The 18,348-nt window shown below is 36.7% G+C and overlaps 1 protein-coding gene across 1 annotated transcript in view; it reads right to left on the bottom strand.

Annotated features, from left to right (window-relative positions):
* The window catches only part of LOC104466978 (probable E3 ubiquitin-protein ligase HERC1), a gene marked incomplete at its 3' end in the record, with an annotated part of 54,099 nt that overhangs the window by 14,448 nt on the left and 21,303 nt on the right, over window positions 1-18,348 (bottom strand). The window contains exons 19-33 of the mRNA XM_010080574.1: window positions 18,079-18,193; window positions 17,849-17,969; window positions 15,581-15,752; window positions 14,389-14,680; window positions 13,011-13,131; window positions 12,693-12,744; window positions 4,795-5,066; window positions 4,259-4,474; window positions 4,053-4,173; window positions 2,848-3,085; window positions 1,643-1,836; window positions 1,006-1,161; window positions 668-774; window positions 316-426; window positions 58-234 (exon numbers count right to left, since the gene is read on the bottom strand). Of these exons, the coding sequence (XP_010078876.1) occupies window positions 58-234; window positions 316-426; window positions 668-774; window positions 1,006-1,161; window positions 1,643-1,836; window positions 2,848-3,085; window positions 4,053-4,173; window positions 4,259-4,474; window positions 4,795-5,066; window positions 12,693-12,744; window positions 13,011-13,131; window positions 14,389-14,680; window positions 15,581-15,752; window positions 17,849-17,969; window positions 18,079-18,193 (2,465 nt within the window). The remainder of the gene's footprint in view (window positions 1-57; window positions 235-315; window positions 427-667; window positions 775-1,005; window positions 1,162-1,642; window positions 1,837-2,847; window positions 3,086-4,052; window positions 4,174-4,258; window positions 4,475-4,794; window positions 5,067-12,692; window positions 12,745-13,010; window positions 13,132-14,388; window positions 14,681-15,580; window positions 15,753-17,848; window positions 17,970-18,078; window positions 18,194-18,348) is intronic.

The raw sequence follows: 18,348 nt of genomic DNA, 5'->3' as shown, positions 1-18,348 counted from the left end.
AGTATATTTCCGAAACAAAGTAAGAGAAGTTAAGAAACACACTTTTATGCAACCTACCTTCCACTGGTAACACCCAGAAGTAACTCCAGTGGATGCTAAACCATATCCTTTACCTCCACTCCCATGAGTTAGAATCTGCCCATTCTCCACTATGCAGCACTGAGCTTTCTCAGGGTCAAAGGACACTTCCTGGATGGGAAGATTTTCATCTTCATCTTCAGACTCTCCTTGCTTCTATCAGAAATAGGACAAAATATTTGCGGTAAATGTAACTCAGTTGCATTCACTCAAAAGAGAAAGTAAAAGCATCGTTACCTGCAGCTTCATTTCTTGTTCTTTCTCCTTTACTTGAACCGCGTGTTTAGCCTGAGCTATTGGAGTCTCCCACATGCAGTCAGACAGAAGTGAGAACAATCGTTCAACAACCTGGTGTATTAGAATATAATTCAGATAATTTTAAATCCAAGATGATCACAACAAATAACATTAGATTGGTTTGTTTTACTTTGTAGGTATAAATGTAAAAATATTTAGTGCTCTTAGATAAGCAAATATCCACACTGAGCCTCACTTGATTTGTTTTCTGAACAAACCTATGAATCTTTTAAAAGTGTAATGAGACTTTTTGAAGAAAGAGGTGTAAAAGCTTATAACAAAATATAGAAACCTGAGCCATTTGATCATCTTCAACGCCAGATTCACAAGCAGGTAACACAGCTTCTAGTACATGAAGTGCAAGAAGTCTAGTCCTCAGATTGCCAACCAAGGGAACTCCTAAAGATGGAACAATACGTTAAAAACCTGAAAATGACTTCGGCATCAGGCACGCACCTATGATGCCAGGTGCATCCCACCAGTGCACAATTCTCCACAGGGTAACTTGTGTAGTCTACTGAATTTAGTTTCAGTTGTTCACTATGTAACACACATCCTAACAGGACCTACTTTAGGAACTGCACTACAGAAGTGCAAGCAACCATTGAGCATAAATTGAAAAGATCATACCTGAGCAACACTTCTGAGAGGCAATGTTAAGAAGTACTTCTGTCCACTTTGGAGATGCCATTTTTGACTGAATTGCTTTTGAAGACACAACTCTACGCAGGAAAACAAGAAAGTCTCCCAAGTGCAATTCTGCTGCATGTTGCTTTCGGAGGGCAGCTAGGAAGTTAAATTAAAAGTTTTCATTTACAACCCTATTATTACAACCTTATTAGCAGTCCTCATTACTGGCAACAAACTGTTCTGTAAGTAAAAATACAACGATCATGATGGCTGGCTGTTATCCTTGGCTGGTGACAGACAATTAAATTCCTATGACCGCATTTATGAAAAAACACTACTACCAACAACTTGTTTTTCTAGGAATATAGTATTCTCCTCCTAATTCCAAATCAGGTGGAGTAATTGTTACTCTCAACCTGCTCCTACCTTTAAATTGATCTACGTATCAAGTCTATATAAATTTGAACTAAGCACAAAATTATTTGATGACTTTATTTAATCTAATTTACAGAGCTAAGAATGACCCAACAATAATAAAAATACAGTAGAAGGGGTGAGGGCCTCAGCATTCAGTGGTTTCTTTTATTATGTTTTCTGGTATTTCAAAATTGTAACAGAAACTATGCAAGACAATTACCTCTGAAATCTCTCTTCTCATTGTCCCCATTTGAATCTGACTTTTTTGATTCTACTTCATCCTCCTCAGCTTCCCCTTCTCCAAAGGAAGCCATAAGCATCACACCAGCTTGCGATAACAAGTTCTTCAGCTGACTGCATAACAAATCCAGCAAAGACTGGACCACCTTTGGGCTCAGTTTGTCAGCATAGGTTCTACAGACATACACAAAAAAGGAAAATTTAAGAGTATTTGAGAGCTGATCCAAGGATCAATAACATAAAGACACAACTACAAACTCAGTACAAGTGGCAACTGGGCCTAAAAGCACTAATTCTGATTCATTCTACTGCAGCACATTACTCTTCCTCATCTTCCACCATATGCTTGACAAATTATTCTTATTTGAACTCTATTTTTAAGACACTTTTTAAAGTGTCCAACCTCTGGAATCAAAGGATACATTTCCAGTACTTTCTAGGGGAAAAGGAACAACTGAGGCAACTAAACATAATCCCACTGCAACTTCCAAAGATGGGGTACTGTTTTTGTGGGTTTGGGGGTTTTTTTGGGGTAAGGTTATTGGGGTTTTTTTTATGTAATGGATTTGACAGGTAAATGCAATATGTTATATGACCACTGAAATGAAGATGCATGTACTGAATATTAACTAATAGTATTGCTCCAAATAGAAAATACTTTCTCCATTGCTTTTCTCTTTCTTGAGTTTAACTAAAAATTTAGGTGTTGATAGGATTTTGGATGCTGTTCCCTGGTCTAGCAAAGGCCAGTATTCCTCGGAAAATTACTTCATATTCTGAAAAGAAGCACAATGTCCTGCTCTAAGGGAACTCCTACCACATTATTGGTATCGCTTTTACACATACGACTTTTACACAGCAACAGAAAGCCTCATCATACCAACTGAACAGCTCTGGATACAAAGCCAAACTTGAAAAATGGGGAATGCTATAATAGTGTTTACAAACCATAGAATTCTAACTATTCTGGTCCAAACTTCTCACTTACAAATTAAAAGTATTTATCAGTCTATGTGCATCTTTCTTATGAATAATGTGACTACATTTTTCCCCCTTCATTTATATGCTTCTGAACAACATTTATCGTCCTAAGGAAAGCTCACACACACAAGAAGTTATTTATAAAGGGTGCCGAAAAGCTTAACAATTAAGTTTTCTGAAAGCAAATGAGCATTCCATACTTACCCTGTGGTGATAGCAAGGATCTGAAGTAGCCTTGTACTGGCTACTTTCAAAGCTGTGCTGAGCTGAGAAATACCAGTTTTGGGCAGCAACTGCAGTGGTTGTCCTAACATGGTGTCTGTGCCACACAACTGTGATAGCACATTTAGCAGACCCGTGGAAATGGCCAAGGAGACATCAACAGGCTGATAGTGTACACTTAGAGCAAAGACTGTTACCAACAGAAGACGCTGTTGTGCTTCTAAGATTAAAAAAAAGTTGTTCTTAATTAATAAGCTGTTTAGAGTAAGTTTACTAAGACAGAAGAGCAGCAGATTATTTTTAAAATAAAATTTAATGCATTAAATTATCAAGTAAAGAGTTAGCCGCCTTTGTCAGACACTTTGAGGTAGCCGTTCTGAGGTACCATTGTAGCCCCCTTTAACTCAATGCAACCTCTATGCCAAGGCTGTCCAGGGAAGAATATCATGTAGATCTAGTTTGTGATGTAGATGTTCTGAGGCTAAATCTCAAACCAGAATCTTCTCTCTAGGATAAGGATAACTGGGTGAAATACTTAATTTTCTACTTGCACTTCAAGTTGACTCTCAAGAAATTTATTTCAGTTCCATTTCAGTTGTAAGTGAAACAACAAACAGTTCAAGTAAGAATGCCCATTAGGCTCTACCAACAAACTAAACTACATAGCTCTTTTCTGTACTGAAGCTCTCAGTCAGTGCATGCACAAAGAGGTGCAGAGTTCCCGCTATACCTTAAGGAGAGCAGCACACAGCAATATCTAGGTATGGCAGGCCAGGAGAAAAGGCTTTCAGAATAGACAAGATGCCCTGTTCTTTGGTTTTGGGTTTAAAGAAAGTTCACTTGAACGAAGTAAAAAAAGATTGTAGACTTTTCAACTCTTCCGAAAACTGCTTATCCCTGAAAACCTAAGGGACTTTGAAGCCCAAAAGACATGGGTGACCGGGGAGGATTGTGGTATGTGGAATCGAAAGGTTGACAATCCTTAAAAGTCTTAAAATAAAGAGATGTAATACTTGAAGAAAATTAAGACAGAAAAAAGGTTAAAAAGCTTCTTCCTCTCAGGAAAAGAAGTCAGATAGACACTTCAGTGAATTCTGGTCACTAATATCAAAGTCTCCTTTGCTAAACATATAAGGTGTTGTACTGTATATCAGAGGACATATTTTGCAAATCTGGTTTTCACTTACCTATGTGATGCTTATTAGCTTGCAGAGCTCTTTCTAACGTTGCAGATAATTGCTGGTAAATTTTGTGCACAGCCACTTGGATTTCAATTTGAATAGTTCTCTTAGCTGCTCTGATACCATCCTGACTCAAACAAATAAAAATTATAAGGACTGATACATTTTTATCACCCAGTTACTGAAACAGCAGAAACTATTAAAGTACGTACCTGGTAATGATGCAGTCTTACACTCTCTCCTTTGGCACCTGCATGTCCTACAGTGCCCAAACCAAAGCAGCCAGCAAGAAACTGTAGTCTAACAGAAGTAAGCAACAAAGAAGACTGAAATCCTGGTACTTGGCGACTTCCCATGATTGGCACACTGCCTTTTTCCTCCATCCCAGACAGAAGCACTAAAATCTGATGAAGTGCTTCTAGACGAAGCTACGAATAAAGGCAGGCCAAAGACAGGATTAATTAAGTAGCAGGTATCCTTAGAAAGTAGAATTAGATCATCTTCAACCATAAGCAAGAGCAGATGAGGTAGCTCACTCATTGACTTTTTTTTTTTTTTAAGAAGGGCGTTAGGTTTAATTTTATAGTTTATTTCCATAAAGTTCCCAGTTCCAGTTAAGATATTTTAAGAGGAAAGAGAGCAAAAATGTCCTTATTAGACATAATTTGGACAAGGTTTAAAAAAAAAAAAATCCACAAAATGAGCATAATGTATGAAGAATAAGAAAAGGTGTTAAACTGAAACTTACCTCAGCCCTCAACTGCTGCTGCTCCATTGCAATTATTGACGCTTGTGGACTGGTGGACATACTTTCCTCTGGTTCCTTAAATCCTGGCGAGTTTCCTACATCTCCACTTACAAAGCTGACAACATTTTCAATCAAAGTATGAACCCCAAGGGATCTTGAGAGATCAAAATCCGACTCAACAAATGAGTAGGAGGAATTGCATAACCAATCTCTGCTGTGTTTTATTCGAGCCCATGAGTCACTTAAAGGTTCCACTTGACTGTGTATTGCTCCTAAAGACATACATAATGAAATCTCATAAATACCAATTCACCAGATAATACCTTTTAACAGTAGATAAAGACTGAACTGCTGCTATTCATACAGGTGGAAAATGGATATTTATGTTAATTATACCATGCATTAAGCAACTTAGAGCAAAATACTTGATCTGAATTCACAGCAATTTCCCTAAAGGAAAAGCTGTATTTCTTTTAATTATGTTAAGCAGTATTGCAACACTCTGCCAAGTGAGAAAACAAAAAGATAGCAGCCACTCAAACTGCACAGCTTTAAGCTAGAACACTGAATAAAAACGCTTTGCAGCTAAATTACGAAACAGTAAAGAAAAGATCCCCTACAACAGAAATTGTGCACTTTGGATATTTATTTTAAGATCTAACCACAAAATGAGTGGTTTTTGGTTTTAATCAAGCCACTATATATTTTATAGTTTTGAAAAAGCACTATGTTATTTTGGATTAAATATTTACAGAATTCATGATTGCAGAAGGGAACAGAAAATTTTTCTTTTAGACTGAGTATTTACTTTGTTATGATTCATGCTAACATATATATGTATATTAAATACTATCTACAGCACGTATTAGATCTATACATTCATCATCTGGCAATTTCACAAGTCTATTTTCAAGTATTTCCTATTACACTGGCATGTCATTACACTACCTGAAACTTTACCCCCAGTAATAAATACACTTTTTCAAATGAGCATCAGTCATCAATCTGCAGCACTGGAACTTATTTATCACCATATATTTGATCTCATTTCCAGAAGAGTTTTGTCAGGAGTCTATCCCTGGCACAAATGAGTGCAATGTCACTGAAGTCATACCTTCAGCAGCAGTTAACTGATATGCATCAGTTAAATATACACATCAGCAGAGAAGGTGGTATTTTATGGCTTTTGTAAATGCCGCTGACTTGGAGCTATGCAGGGTATCACAAGAGGGCAGACCCTGTGGAAAAGAACTTTCCATCTGTACAGACAGGTAGTGTCTGGAGACCTATGTGGAAACCTAATGCAGGTTTAAATTCACCTTGAAATTCTAGTTTGAATAATCTTAAATAATCTTAATAGAATTGTTTAATATTAACATCTCTTGTGCCAATGAGCTACAGATATGATTTGGAGAATCACAACCCGTTCCCAGTACTCGTACAAATCTACATTAACACTTCAGTTTTGAAGGTCTGTCTCCAGGGTATTGGCCTCAAACACTACTAAACAATCTGAGGCTGAGTTCCAATGGTAAAAGCTGGATATTAGTTTTGTGACTTCCTTTAAATACTACCTACTTGCAGCAGCTCTGTAAGCAGCTCTCACAGGACAAGGAAAGACAGACACCCCAGTTTTTGAACTTCAGATAACTCTCCTAGCAACCATTCTACACCATCCTTTTCCTGAGACAAAGGCATAATGCTATTATTCTGTCAAGCAAACTGCACCTGCAGGTCACAATTTGCACCTTCACGCACCATAAAAATTCAAAATACTGTGAAATTTTGGTTTTCCTTTGTAAATTAGGTAGCTACTCTCCAGTTAGTTGCCAAAGAATTTAATTGTCAGGGCTATGAATTCTGAAAACCTGTCCACATTCCATTTCCTTTTCTGTAAATAGTGTTCACATGCATTTGCATGGTATCCCTTACACTTGCTACTAAACAGGTTGCAATGGCTTCAGCAAGAACCATCACCATACTTGGGTCTTTTTAGGTATTTGACAAAAATATACGCACACAAATTTATTTTGGATAATGCAAAGATTAAGTTTAAACACTACTTTTCAAAGTGCAATTTAACTTCCTAAGTTCTGCTGGTTTATGTAGCACAGTAATATTACTTGGTTTACAGAGAATAATCTACTTTGTCATGCTTACTATTAAATAATTTAAATAAATTCTGTTACTCAATTTCACAATTTATACCTGGTGACAATATTTAAAACAAAAGTAAAGACAGATACCACCTTACCCTAATTTTAATATTAATCTTTGTAATACTTGCTTTAAAGCTCTCTATTCTCTATTACAAATTCTATTACATATGCTGATGGGACAGGTGAGACACACAAGATAAATAGGACACAGTACAACAAAAGGGCTCTAAAATACTCAGTTTCACGTAGGAAGGAGCTTCCTAGCATATACATGCTGAACACAGCTCAGTGGACAGGACAAATGAAGCCTCAGATTTCCTACAGGAAACAGAGTTAAATCATTACCAAGTCCACTAAATGTTGCCTGCACAGCAACAACTATTTCAAAAGCCTCCTTAAGCCCTACAGTCTTTTAACAGCAGGAGAGCTTAGAGCATCCTAAAGTGACAAGAGTTTCCTACCTCTACCTGTCCTGCACTACACCACTACGAAGCACAGCACAGAACCAAAAGATTTGTAAAGAAACAAAAAGCAATTCCAATGTCTGAAATCATAAGCTTCAGAAGACTTTTCAAATATTAACATCAGAAGAAAATTTAGTTTTGATAGTCAACAAACCTTATAAGAAAAAATCCCCACCATATATTAATAAAAACCTAACCTATTTCATATTTGAAAACAGATGAGGTCTTAGCTAATCATTTTAGTATTAAATCCAAGAATGTTTAAACATAAGAACAATTTTAAATTGTTTCAAACGAGGAGAAAAGTCCAGCAATCATGAGATACGGATTAAATGTGAAACACGAGAAGTTATGACTAAAAGTATAGAGCTTAAAAACAAAGATGTTTGAAGTCAAAGTAGCATACTTCAAAACTAAAAACATTGAAGAATTTGGGCACACAAATCTAAAACAAAGCAATTTTTTTCCCTTGAATATGTTAAATGTCAATAGAAGAATCAAAAGCATGACTGTATATTAGAGCTTAGCTTGATTCTGTGTAATATCAATTACACAGAACTGATTGCAGCTCAGCACTTCCATAAGCCTCTACAATCACATGAACAGTCGCACATAAGAATAAACTCTAAGCTCACAGGAAAAGAAAAAAGTTTACTTGTTCTTATAAGCCAGCTTGTAAAAATGAGTTTTCTAAATGAATGTGGCACAGCTGCAATATGCACTTCATAAAACATAAAATATGTAGGGAAGCTATAGAGACAAAAAAAATAAACATGCCATCAGTTACTTGCTTGAAGCTCTTCTTTTTTCTGGGGCTCAACTGGCCAAAAAGGAGTAAATACACTACACCACATGAGAATCAGAAGACAAAAGCAGACATTTGAAACAGAAGGTAACATATTCACAAAATCTCTTCTTCATATTACTTCGACTTAGACTTAAACGATCAGTCTCATCTTAATCAATAGGACAATACATCAAGCAGCAAGTTTGTGGAAAAAAAATTACTCGTTTTGAATTACTATAGCCTAGTAACAGGCTTTCAAATTCTCCACCTTCTTTTCAGGGAAAAAATAAATATATCCCCTTTAACACAGTTATATGCATACACCAAGACACATTTACATCCCTCACTCAAACACGATCTTTCAATGTCAAAATTGAGAACTCGTTATTACAGGTACACAAAATTATTTCCATTTAATTTGGATTTAATTTAAGTTGTTGGGTTTTTTCAGAGTTGCCCAATTGTGTTAGTAAAGTGCTACAGTACACACAAGCACAATGAAATTCACTGAACTAAGATTTATCTGAAGTAAGAAAACCCAAGGCTGGAGGACTCCCATGGATCTGTCTGTACCTATCTTTATGACTGCACTCCTACGTGCGCATTCTTTACTGCTAGGTATCTAATGCAGTGTACAATATTCTGCAGGTACTATACAGGATAGGAACAACGTTCTGAGGCATACTCTCTGGATCTGCAAAATTGAAAAAGATGAATCTAAGCAACAAAAAAACCCCAGTGAGCTTAGATATGAGGAGAAAATATTAATGCACTCATCAACCCTCATGGCAGAAGTATTGAGAAAGACTTTTTCTGCAGGAATGGAAGGAAAAGTTTACTAATTCAGAACTAACTAAATAATAGCAAGGAACAAGATACTCAAAGGATCCTCAGGCTGAAGTAGGAATACTGCAGTCATATTTCTGAACAGAAACAATAGATGAAGGAAGAAGGCAACTAGATTAAAGACTGGACGGAGTGGCTAAGACATGAATTGAGTAAAAAGAGAATGCTTTCCTTCCTTACTCATCTGCAACACCATAGAAACAACTTACAGTACAAGCAGTTTTCTACTGCTAGTTTTCTATATTGCAATTTATGAATAAGAACAGCTTTTATACCATAAAAATCAGCCTATAAACAATTGTGAGATTCAATTATTAAGGAAATGTGATTTGAATTTTGAATAACAAGTTGCTGCATTCAATAAACAGAAGTTCTAAAATAAGTGAATCCACTCCAGAGGGAATTACGCTCTTGCCTGTTACAAAAGAACCACTCACTGATACCCTATGCACACTACATTATTTTGACACGTTTGCAAAGATCAAATACTCCGTATAGACTGTAGCTGGGGATGAATTAACCCTACAAAACCTCATCTGGAAACATCATGTGTGGCCGTGGCTCTGTAACCAGTAGTGTGGTTAAATTCTAGCAAACTGGTTAAGAAGAGATGGGAGGAACCTCATGATCATATATTAAGGAAATTTTTTTAGTGAAAATTCCCTCTTAAGTCTCCAAAATAGCATAGCCTAGAGGAAAAAAAACCAATGGTGATAGAAAAAAATTTCTCCAGGAGAAAACCGTGCTTTCCAATTAGCTGCTTGCCAACTTTCTTCACCCAGTTTATAGAGACAAACTTAACAAATACTTTCAAGCGACTGCTGCAAACCGCAGTTAAAATCCTACTCTAAAAACCACATGCAAAAGGAAACATGATTAAATTCGCTGAGTAATCAACTGAATGACATTAGAATTGGTTCCTATGGTCCTTTTCTAAGACTCCACTTGTTAGGTGGGAAAGAACACTGCCAACTCTGCACTCGATCCAACAAAAATTTGAAAAGTTCAGCGGTAAGTTACTTACAGCAACAACGGTTACTGGTGTTTTGTAGAAATAGAGGCATGAAAAACCAGCTGGCTTTACTTTATGTTAATTGTAATTCAATAAGTGTTTCCCATGTATACTTCTGTTGTAATGCACAACTATCCCCTGCACTCAGAACAGAGATCTTCTCTAGCAACTATATGGCATACATCTTTCCTTCCTCTCCTCCTCCGCATTTAAAGGGACATAAAACCTTCCACATCTTCCACTCAAAAGCAGACCATATGTGAAAGTCCTAGGAGCACAAGATACAAACGTGTATTGAAAGAAGACCTCAAAAAAACCCCTAACAAATAAAAATACGCAGTTTGTTTCTCACCAAGATGCCTAATGGTTGCTTCAGGGGAATCTGACTTTGATGGCACTTCAAACACAGCTGGAGAACATCCTGAGGAACAATGCTGTAGTCTTCTGTAGGTCATCTCTTCTACAGTGGTTTACTTGCCATAAACAGGAAACTAGGCTTTTTCTAATCCTTCAATTCTTAACAAATGTAGCAAATTCAGATGCAGACAGCTCATTCTGATGGAACTCCTTAATCTCTTTTGCCAGCAACTCAGGATGAAGCACAGCATAATGCAAACATCCTGTAAGGATTTAGATTTCTCCCATTCTTCAAGCTGAGGTAATAGTGAACATAAATGTCCTCTTTATTACCCACAGCATACCACAAGAACAAAGATGAAACTGAAGGGGTTTTACCAGTCAAAACTTCCTTGATAGGCACGGTAGTCCATCTATCACTTCAGTGTGCTGGCTGTGTTACAAGGGGTGGCCAATCCAAAATGGCTGCACGTTACATCTTCACTAAACACTGCGGCACATGCTTCAGTTCTAGAAGATCAACTAGGATTCAGAAAACTAGATGTTTCATAAAAAATGAAAGATCTTCAATACCACTGAGCTGAACAGCTTGTCCACTTGATCACGCAGATCTTTTTAGGTCTTTTCCTGACCTCAATATGAGTATGATGAATGTTTGCCTGTAACTGCACCCTGCATTCACTGGATCAATCCGGTATTGGGTATCAACCAATACTGCCATATATATCATCCACCACAAGTAGAAACGTTTTCATTATCATATGCTAACTTCCAGTTGCAAAACCAGACCAAAAATCTAAGTACCATGGGACAGCAAATAAGTCCTCCAGCTTCAGCAAACAGGTATCAGCAGGTATTGTCACAGTGTTCAGTTTACAAATGAGTTATCTGAGCTTTTTTAGGTTCTGGATAGATCAACTGCATTTACCCTTGTAACTCCTCAGTGTTACACATCTGATGTAAAACCTTCTGTAATAAAAAGCTTCTATAGACAGGTTGGTTGATAAAGTCTATTCTTGCATTATTCCTTATTTCCTGGAGCCCGTGACCAAAACAACCTCATCAGTCCAACCAACAGCTCAGGAATCATAATCCATAAGATTAACTGTGTCTCAGATCTAATCCAAAATGGTTTCCTGGATTACTTTTAGGATATAGAGGAAAGCAAGTGAAGAGTTCTGTGTCAGATTAATGGCAAAGCCAAAATGGTGGCTTCAAAGACCATACTGCAGATCAGACTGCTGACAGAGGCTATCAGATCTTCTAACACCGAGAATGCCAACATGCATCCTGCTGTCACAACACGAACAGCTCCAGTGAATTTCTTTACATGCCCAACTAGTTCAATTGGTTATCCATGCACAAGGAATTCCTTTCCACATTAGTTACAAACTGAAGCGTAATTGAGTGCTGCCACTGATCATCTGCTTTACGATGCCAAAAGACTTTAAAAGGCAGTACTCTCATCAGTGATGAAGGCTATTCAACTAGAACTCTTACGTCACCTAATAGTATTAAGGTTTCTGTAATTAAAGCATATCATAACCCAACTTAATTCCCCTGTTACCAAGATTTTTACACATACAACAGACGTTAAGTTGTGATCCTAGCAGACTCGGCATCATCCAGAATGAAGTGGGACTTTTTGGTCTCTGTGTAAACAAACATTCTTTGCTCCCTCCACTACCTTCTGTGAAGCAGCTCACTGAGACTCCCCAGAGTGAAGCAGCAATAAAAAGCAGTACAAAAGTTAAAAAATCTGATTTATATTGGAGTAATGGAAGAAATGGTTGCTTGGTTCTGTAGGTGTGCTGGTGTCAAGAGGATGCAAAAATTGAAGCAATATTTTCTGGATACGAGTTTTCCATGTTCAGCCACATTTCACGGGAAAAGTTCATTGATAGCACAAGAATAGAGTGTTCCACTTGATCTGCCAATTTTTTCTTCCCGAAGTCACAGGGGTGAAAACAGAACAAAAGTTCCTAATCCACCTGTCCTCACAGAAATCCTCACTTGCTTCAAAAGAGCATCACAACTCTAGAAACTAGAATAAATAGTTATAACCTAGTAAACACTATATCCAAGCCACAAAGCAACAGAACTTAGCACAACAAACAGTAAGTAATAACTATTTTAAATGTTAATGTTTAAATACTCGGTTTTAACACCCCGATTGCCATTATATACTGTATTTAACTGCAAACACATTTTAACTTGAGAAATACTAGCACATTCATCAGGTCTATATTCACTAGGTAAAAAATAAAACTTACCCCTCTTTCTGTGTGATGATGCCAAATCCAAATCAACATTTCGTCTTCCACTCTAGATCAAAACATTAATAAAAGCCTCATTTCTTTAGGCGAACATACGTGGTACATAATATTTGAGTATTTAAAAAATGCATCCCTCGCCCACAAAAGTGAGAAAGTTAACAGAGCTATAATAATTTCAATTGGTTTTTTTATTACCATTAATTTCTCTTAACAATGGTGGTTATTAGAAGAGATCTCAATACTGAACACAGCACTAGACAAATGTTTAAGATCTACTTCCCACAATCTCTAAATACATAATGTTAGTTTACTTACCAATGAATAACCTTCCTCATCTGATTCTGGCTGAGATAAATCAGATTCACTTCTTGACTTAATCAGTCTGTAGTTTGAGTTTGCATGGATTGAGCGACTTTCTGCAGTAAGACTTTCACTCCTGCTTCCGATGCACACACATTCGTGCACACAGACACACATGTACAGAAAGAAAACACTGATATTAGGCAAAATTCAGAGTTGACAGTCAAATCTAATGGCTTCAGTTATGATGCTTATAAAGGGTATTAGTAAACTTTGTTACGTCTTAACACCCTTACTGGTCAACTGAACAAATGGCAACCTCAAATGACTGGTCATTCAAGTGCCTTGGTAAGTATTACATACAGTATACCGAAACACTTCTGAGCTGAGAGGACAAGAAAACAGAGTAAGTGGGTGAAAAAGCACTGAACTTATTAAAAAAACACCCATAAAATGCATCCTAAAGTCAATATGCTGGAGGTGAAAGCCACTTGGACAACAACAGAGGCAGCCACCCATGCTTTAGGGACTAGATTTCCAAAAAGAGGCAAAAAGAATAAAAGAGTATTGAATATATATAATCTCCCTCTGAACTCGCCATCAATTTAAAATATCACAGCAGAGTTTCTGTACCCGAGAAGCTTAAGCAGACTCAGGAATTCACCAATAGCATCCGCTACACAATTCCTTTGTCATATTCTAACACACACACACAAATTTCTAGAAAAGAAATAAGTTTAAATAGGTCAGGTTTAGAGCAAAACTGTTACCAAGAACACCTCAGGTTACTGAAATTAAAATACATTATGTAGCACTTATACCATTTAAATTACATACATCCCCAATACAATGAGCTGCCTGCCTTTATTTTGTTATTCTCCTATACCTAACTACAGTGTCTTGCACATGCCAATATGTCAGGAATATTTATAAAAATCAATCATGAACAACACTTTTTTCATAACAGGCTTTGAAACTTTTGCTTTTAAATGTATCCTGAAAATTGTTTTTGGACACTACTATACAGGACATTGGTAAAGTTCAAGTAAATAAAAATATGCTAATAAAAAATCCAAACATAAACAAATATTAGGAAAAATAAATAATTTTCCCCTTTACCTCAAATTATCTGTACATCTGATGATTTAGACTTCATTTTGAATAGTAAATATGGTCTATGCAGAATAAAACTATTATTAAGGTTTAGTTAATGTGGACAAAGAAATTGAAAAAAAAAAATCACTATTCTCAAGAAAAACATAACATTGTTCTATGCAAAAATCTTCTTTTAAAAAAACATTCTAAGAATCCTCAGAGGAAAACTGAGGTTATTTAATCAATTCTAAAGGAAGAAGAGAAGACTTAACTACTCTAAGTAGTCAGCAAACCCCACCTTGTCATGAGTCCAATCCCCTCAGGAGTAGTAGAGGGAGGCTGCTGTAACTGTCCATCCTCCCTTCGTTTCTGGAGCTCCTCAATAACAGGGCTTACTCCTAAGATCAACAAGGCACATCTGTGGATCACAGAGTTGCATGCAGCAGTATACACATCTTGACCTTCTGTCAGATCAGTGTTTTTTGACTGAGGAGGTGGATCATCAAGTCTAGCCCCTGTCCCGGTGTTCATCCTATCTCGGTCCCGACTGCGAGCTACTTCACGGGCTGATAGGAAACATTGAAATATTTCTGTAACACGCAACACAAAAAGAAGGTCTTAACTTCTAGACAAAGATACATAGAATAAAATATTCATTTACATCTTGGGACAAAAAACTGCCCCACTGCAAAGAACAACAAATATTTTAATACATTAATACATTAATAATAGAAAGCTAAAAAAGAAGTGATGCAAACAGGTTAAATGAAGCATTTACACAATGTTAAGTTTAAAATGAAGAATACCATGCAATTTGACAGAACTTTTTTTTCTTTCTGTGTCTTACTGCAACTCAACTCTTGTGTGGATAGCATCAAAGAGAGATTATTTCATATTTATCTTTTAGCAGACATACATAAAGCAATGCTTCTGTAAATCTGAATGCAGACAGCAGCATATCTGTAATTCAATACTGAAACAGTTTCAGGCATTTATTAGCTTTGGTCAGTACAATGAAGATCCTATGAAAATTCTTAGCCTTCATTTTGCTTAATTCTGTTGTTGTCTTAGGTGTCAGATTCTTCTAAGAAGCTGTGTGAGAAACCACTTAATCTCTATCCAAAGACCTAAACCTCTCTTGACTTAAAAGCTCTCTTAATAATTTTAATTTTAAAGGTTCACTTCCCCTTTGTTAAAGCAAAGGCAAATCCAAACACTTCCTTCATTTATACTGATGATTAGAAGCAACAACCTATGAGAAAGTATTGCACATAGTGTTACAAATACCAAACTTCGCATTCTCTTTTATCGAGACTTTTCTGACCTAATAAAAGCACTATACCATTTTATACAAATAAACTTCTCACAATCTTTATGCAGACAAATTTTTCATAATATTTTTAAATAATTTCTCCATTTTACCTCAGAGACAATAATATATTGTCCCTCCAAAGCTCATTACATTATTGACACACATAACTAGTACTTACTACCAGCTGTCATAACTTCATGTTCTCTTTCCTCCTCTTCATCTTCTTGTTCTGGGTGTCCTTCTTCTCTGTCACGTTCTGCCTGCTCCTCCATTTCCGCTTCTTCATCAATTGTACGAGTAAAAGAATGTTCTTGAGCATCAACATCAGCAGATTCTTGGTTATCTAACATCTTGATTAAAAAACAGATATGTACAGTGAAATTAATTCTCACCAAAATGAAAGATGAACATAAAAGGACACATACTTAATAAGTTTTTTCCTATCAAAAATATACTTTTGATATTGTGTGAAATAAACAACAGACAGCTCTTTACATTCAAGGCTTTAAAGATGTAAATTGTAAAATTTAATTTTCCTTTAATAACCGTTACTCAGATCATTTGCAGAAAAATGTCTCCTCTGTCAAACTCTACTGTCAAACTTTAGCAACCACATGCTGTTGTCTCACAAAATCTTCTCCCTTTAAAAAGGACATGAATATGATAAAACCTATTGTGATGGACAAGACTTGCTGCTTAAAGTGATACCAAACAGGTTCCCATTTTATTCCTAACAGTCCTGAATTTGCAGCTCTTTTCCTTTTATTTAATTGAAATTAAACAGATGCACACCTCAAGATCAAAGATTAGCATATGAGGTGCATAAGAATTTGCATTTAAAAAATCTTTTTGATGGAACTGATGCATTTGGGTTGATGCTTTTCTTCAATTTGAGAAAATAAGTGCTGACCAGCAAAATACTTACTACCTAATACACAATTTTCCAATGCAGGGAACAGCTTTAGACAATTGGAAGAAGGCAAAGCTTTAAACATAAAACATATGGTTATATCGGAGGTTTTTGAATACTTGAGAAGGTAATTAATCGTACAAGCCTCGGGACATAGATATGCCACCAGCATAATTCATCTGCCCTCTCCTGGCAGTTTTACGTTCAAAAAAACCAGAAGGTCTCGGTAGCAGCAGGTAATGGTCACCATTTTTCTGGCGCCTCTTATCTGCTCTTCTCATTCTACCATTAAGCCTGTGTATACTACACAAATGCAGACGAGCTATTTTTCACTGTAGTATTAAATTTGCAATCTCCCTGAAGGAATAAATTGACTACACACATTTAGATTTGCTGTACTGCATCTGCACAATAAGCTTGAGGATTTCTGGGAGTAGTGGAACTTGCTGCACACACAGAGCACACAGTATGTGCCTGTGAGCACACACAACAGCTACAACATAAACACAAAGCAACAGATTTACCACATGTGTACAAAATGACCACCCTGTGTATGCTGGGTAAGCCAGAGAACCACCAAGCTTAATGCACGCATGCTGTCCTGTGTACACACACTACACCCAATGCGTTCAGAAGTGCTGAATCTCTTGCAGGTACGTTAGACCCCTACCATGAGAAAGGAAAGGGCAAAGACACATATCCCCTTAATTTTAATTAGAAGGTGAAAACAGACCTACATGATTTTAAAAAGCATCGCTAGGGCTTTACAATATAGCGAAAAAGCCTCATAATCCCGATGTCACATGAGAATTTCCTTGATTAGAAATATCCCACTTGTAGATTTTAAACAGCAATTAAAAATGCTATCAGAGAAACCCTAATTCTACTTTAAGGACTACCTTGTAATGTCTAACAGTCCCCAATGCCGAGTAATTCAATGAAAACGTCAATTCTGACCTGGCTTAATAAAATGATTCAGAAGTTGCCACCATGCCAGTTTCAGGCCCTGTCCTCTCATGTCTACCATCTTACGCAGGACTGACAAGGACAAGTAGCCTTAAGATGTTAGGACTAAGAAGAGAATCTGGTCAGGGAGGAAGGAAAAAAGGGGTAAGGCAGGGAAGGGGAAGAGAGAGGGACAAAGAGGGAAAGAGATCAGAGGCCCAGGCTACTATGTTGGGTTCAGGAATGGCAGCCAGACTAAGCTGGCCTGGTCAACATAGCCACGCAATCTACATCAAAGTTGTAGGCTTCTGGTGTACACCATACTGGTGCTATGTTTACAGCTAGAACTAGGCTCCATGCTGTGCTTGAGTCAAATATTGTCAATCATTTGCTTCAACTGATTTAATACCAGCTGTACTACAGCCTAATGGACTCCTAATTATACATTGTCCATTTTAATTTGAAAACTCCTGGAAGCTTTTCAACAAGGTAAAACAAAAATACTGGCAACATATATGAAACTAACATCATGGAATATTTTCTCAATTCACAGTAAAGCCTGAAGAACTGAAAACAGATTCACAGTCTTACCCATCTGTCTCTTGAGGATGATCTAGTCTGAATAAGTTCCATGTTCTTGCAGGCAAGCAAGCGACTCCGAACTTTATATACACAACGGTATACTTCTGATAAGGCTTTGCCAGGCTGGTACCTTCAAAAAAGAGACACAAAAAGAAAAGAAAAAAAAGAAAAAAAAAATCACACAAACTTTCTTTTAAAAATTGAAGTCGATCTTTTAAAAGCAGCTTTAAGTTACTTGCCTGCTTTCGCCACAAGCTTGACTAAGTAAACTTGTATGTTTCAGAAGAGCTGCAAGAACAAATCTGGACACAGTATCTAGGAGTGATTCATTACTTAAAGTTGCAGTATCCCAATCTGAAAACAGAAAGGATTCATCAAAACTAGTTCCTGTTTCCAACAAACTATATTTTCAATGACATCATAAAAAAACCCTGCACCCATTTAAATCTTTCAATTTAGAACTCATTTTAACGCTTAAGAAATAAGTTTAGCATCAATAACTCATGAAC

This window comes from Pterocles gutturalis, unplaced genomic scaffold (assembly GCF_000699245.1).
Source record: "Pterocles gutturalis isolate BGI_N339 unplaced genomic scaffold, ASM69924v1 scaffold23204, whole genome shotgun sequence".
NCBI lineage: Eukaryota > Metazoa > Chordata > Aves > Pterocliformes > Pteroclidae > Pterocles > Pterocles gutturalis.
The sequence above is the reverse complement of the archived record's forward strand: the minus strand, read 5'-3'. Positions and strand labels throughout refer to the sequence as shown.